The 4,933-nt window shown below is 33.6% G+C and overlaps 1 protein-coding gene across 1 annotated transcript in view; it reads left to right on the plus strand.

Annotated features, from left to right (window-relative positions):
• The window catches only part of LOC106884467 (neprilysin-1), a 187,219-nt gene that overhangs the window by 60,782 nt on the left and 121,504 nt on the right, over window positions 1–4,933 (plus strand). Inside the window, exon 9 of the mRNA XM_052972063.1 lies at window positions 1,764–1,857. Within this exon, the coding sequence (XP_052828023.1) occupies window positions 1,764–1,857 (94 nt within the window). The remainder of the gene's footprint in view (window positions 1–1,763; window positions 1,858–4,933) is intronic.

The following is a 4,933-nucleotide window of genomic DNA, read 5'->3' on the forward strand; positions in this document are numbered from 1 at the left end:
ATATATATATATATATATATACTGACATAGACTCCGATATCTTTTCAGGAGACTATTCCACAAGGAAAATATAGGCTATAAGAGGAATCATGTTGACGTATAGAAGCAATTATGCGGATAAACATATTTGATACATCAAATATTTTAAATATAATAGTTTGGGCATCAAATACAAAATATGTATATATGTACATATTGTATGGGCCTTGATTATGTGGAGACAAATTATATCTGAGACAATAAATTTCTGAGTCACGCGTCTTCATTTAGCCGAATCTTCAAGTGACATGCAGAGTTAATTTCCGATTACCTAACAAAAAAATAACAAGGAAAATGATACGTCTCCATAATAGAATCTTATCGCTGCTGCTGCTACATGCAGTAGTTCTGCTATTTTTTTTTTTGTATGTATGTAGGTTGGTCAACAAATTTGTTGTGGCTTAATTAGAAACGAACGCAAAAGTTTACCAGAGAACATTGTAAAAGTTGATCACCAAACACAGGATGCTAACGATGCATTATCTCTAATTGTATTGTTATTATGTAGTTATCGCCAATTCTATTACTAATCTTTAGTTATCAATAATAGTATTACTAATGTTAAGTCATTATTAATTGTAATACAAATGTGTAACAATAGCAGTTTCTAAACAATGTTATCGTAATATTCGAAAAAAAAAACGACAAAACAAAACAAAAACACGAGGTATGTGACGTATGAAGAAGTTCATTTCGATGTAGAATTAAACAAATATTGAAAATATGTATAGTATGAATTAATAAGAAAATGTTAAGGTGTTTGCATGTTCTGTACGGAGCGTTAGCCATTTTATTACCGTTCTTGTGCTTCAGTTCACTACATTTTATAATTATTTAGGAATGTATTTTTTTGCAAACGCAGGTCAGCAAATCTAATTGTAAATTCTGCTGATTTTCTTCGTAAATAATATAAAGTGACTCATTAGAGCTGAACTGTACTATTAGTAATAAATTATGGATTTTCCAGTAATAAGTTTTTTAAAAAAATGAAAATTTCTCCACAGATATTCTTCAAACCTATGCAATAAGCCCCAGTATTACGACTCCTCGTTTTGGTTTATATTTCTTGTGGATTCATTTACGTTTTATTGAACTATAAAGTATTAATGTTGCAACAAAAGATAGTAAACGTCACTTTCATGGTGTTACGATATTGTAATCGTCTAATAAATAGTATTTAATTGCAAAATACTGTGGGAATATCTCACAAAGAATTTCTCGTAAATGTAATGACGGTAAACTTTGTGTATTTTTTTTTCTTTGATTGTGTATGTCCGTTAGTAGAGTAATACATATATATCAAAGAATGTGAAAATAAATGATATTCAGCTCTGTAAACAGACAGAAGAAAGCAGTGGCAATAAACTTAGATAATCAAATAGAACTAAAGGGAAATAAAAGAGCGTAGAGAAAAGAAAAGGAAGACAGATAGAGGGAGAGGCAGAAGACGAGAGACGCGGAGATATAAAAAGGAGAGAAAATGTATACGAGCATTTGAATAATTTAATACCTAATTATATTATCAATACTTTTTGATTTGTGAATTTGTTCTAGGAATACATTAATTCTAAAATATCTTACTTTCCGTTAACAGAAGATAATAAAATTGATCACAGGTTTATTTCAGTGTAAATCTGTAACGCGCATTGTGATGACGACTGATCAAATACTTTGGACATAAAAAGATATTTTCTATATTTTTTTATCTCTGTATATATTTTCAGGATTCTGGCAAACTATGCAATTTGGATTTTAGTAAAACAAGTTGGCGTTTTCCTACCCTCACGTTTCCGTAAACTTATACAAGAATATGACAAGGTAATAAAGTTTTACAGTTTTTAACCCTCCACATACAAACACACACACACACACACATACACACACACACACACACACACACACACGCACACACACACACACGCATATACATACACAGACTCACAAACTCACACACGCCATACCGTTCGTTTGAATGGGGTTCTGCAATAAATTTAAATTCACTTTTAGTATTGACTCTGTTCCTCAGTAAAGGTTAGGATGATATTCATAAATTTGCTTTAAAACGCAAGCACAAATACACATTATGTATATATGTATATGTTTGTGCTTATGTGTGTGTGTGTGTGTGTGTGTGTGTGTGTGTGTGTGTGTGTGTGTAAGCATGTGAATGTGTGTCTTAGAGGTGATACAGTAAATGACGTATGCAAAATATTTTCAATTGGTCGAAATTCTCCTCTGAAGAAAACATTCACAACTAGCGAAGATCATTTCAAGAAATACACTATATACCTCTATTTTATTTTATTTATGCGCCCTTTTTAAAGCCTAGCCAGGCTCATGGGCACGGTTTCTCGGTTTCTATGGCGTATGTATTCCCCCCAGCTGGACGGGACGCCAGTCCATCGCAGCGTTACTCAAGAAACAGGAAGAAAGGGAAAGTTGGGCCGAAAGAGTACAAGATGGGGCCGCCACCACCCCCTGCCGGAGTCTCGTGGAGCTTTAGGTGTTTTTGCGACTATATGATAAATAGCTCAAAAACCATCTGCTGGCATGTCCCAAAGTTTCATGCCACGGAAAAAATTCAAATATGAATTATAAGCAGATCGAGGTATATAAAGATAATTATCGATTATAATCGAGCATACATGCACAAGGTGTATGTGTTGTTAGTTCGTGGGTCGGCTGCGCAAACTAAGAACACACACATATTTGAAATACATATATATATATATATATATATATATATATATATCGAGAGAGAAGGGGGAGAGAGGCTGTATATTTGACGAAATAGATTCATAAAAGCCGTATAATATAGTAGCCATATATTTTAAGGACAATATATATAGAGGTCGTATATTTAACAAAATAGATATTTAGAAGCTCAATGTCATATGAAACAGGCATATATAGAGCCCTCTCTATATATAGAGGGCCGCATGTATTTCTTATCAAATCAAAGAGGCAGCACATTTTACAGAGTAGATACATAGAAGCCGTGAATTTTACGGAAGATATTTTTTCATCCAGTCATACTGTTGATAATTGTGACGAAATGTTTCAACACCGAGGAATAATGGATATATTATTGTCGACCCAAGACACCGAATGCCGGCAACAATTTAAAATATAAATAAGGATTTGTGTCAATGCTTTTCCTAACAATGCTTAAATAAAGGGACAGAAGAAGATAGTTTGTGAAACTAAATGTTGTAACAGTCTTCTCGTTGCTATTTCTTTTACCACAACAATTGCATCAGTTCTTTAATATTGACTTCATACATTGAAATAAGACAATTTACAATGTAGTGTTATAGACGCTTCAATCGATTCTTTTAGAGGCACCGATCCGATGAAAGACTCCATCGTTTCTATCACCCCATCCCCCATTTTTATCATGGATTTTGTTTTTTTTCCTTTGTTTCTTTTTACTTCTGTTTAGGGAAAACACTTTTATAGTTAAGGGCAATGATATTATATGGCAGACATAATCAACGAAGTGAAATGACTAGAAGCAAATTCGGAAACTGTCGCGAATAAGTTGTCTCGAACCGAATACTTCTACTCATTGATCTTTCTAACAATCTATCAAATTTTATAATAATCACGTAATGCGGTTCGTATTCATTTCTTTATAAATATTTTAGCGTTGCGACGACTGTGAATGGCCTCCTGGTGTTTTACTAGATTGAATTGTATTCCAAAGTTTCCAAATCATAACGAAAGTGTCTGGAGTTGACAGACAACCAAAACGTTGGTGAACTAAAACAAAACAATCACTAAACAACTTAGATTTCTTCTGTTTATTTGTTCCTTGTGAAATACAATAGGCAAATAGTTGTAGCCAATGACGTATACAAACATACGCACACAATAAAAATACACATTACTAATTTAAATAGCACACACACACACACACACACGCACACACACACACACACACACGTAAACACATACATGCATACACACATGTCAAAATAACAGCTGACAACAGAAACGGGGCGACTATACCTGCGTATAGAGAACTAAACAATGTAATTGATTATTTGTACACCTATTGAAACAAATGATTATATCATATTATCTATGTATACATACACACACGCCTATGAGCATGCGCACTCCCAAACAACATATTCACACACATGCATTTCAGATAAACTCAGCAATAAATATTGACAAATGGTTTTCCTGTTGTTCAACCAAAGTAGCTGCCACCTCTTTACATCTGAGTCCTATAATGTAATCTTGTGTAAAGAAATTGACTGGAAAATGTGAAAACATTTTACATTTGACAATTGTGGACCAGTCAACCATTCCAAGGGAAGATCAGCTGCTACGAACTCAATCAGACTAGTTACCAATCATACAGCGAGAACAAAACTGATACAAAATAAATGAAAGCAGTGTTACAAAATGGCCGCATTCCTACCACCGGAACCATTAAAAGAATAAACAAAATAAACGAATGAGGCAACAAAAATAGAACAAAATATAGTCTTAGGAAATTCGTTCAGAAAGAATATAGTTGGCAATGGATGGTCACCAATAATTCTTCCTTTGATGTAAAAATAGTAATTACGATGTCGACCCAGAACATAAATCGTTTGCCGATGAGATGCGATGGTGAATATTTAACACAGACAGACACACTAACAGAGACACATGAACATAGACACACTAACCCAAGCACCCTAACTCGGACACATTTATACAGACATGCTTAAATTATGAAACAAATCTAGTTATTAAAATATAGTAGAAGCTCGGTGTAGGGAGTCTGTGATCATGGATAAATCGTGCTTTATATCTATCTATCTATCTATCTATCTATCTATCTATCTATCTATCTATCTATCTATCTATCTATACACACACACACACACACACACAC

Source organism: Octopus bimaculoides, chromosome 12, assembly GCF_001194135.2.
Source record: "Octopus bimaculoides isolate UCB-OBI-ISO-001 chromosome 12, ASM119413v2, whole genome shotgun sequence".
Lineage (NCBI taxonomy): Eukaryota > Metazoa > Mollusca > Cephalopoda > Octopoda > Octopodidae > Octopus > Octopus bimaculoides.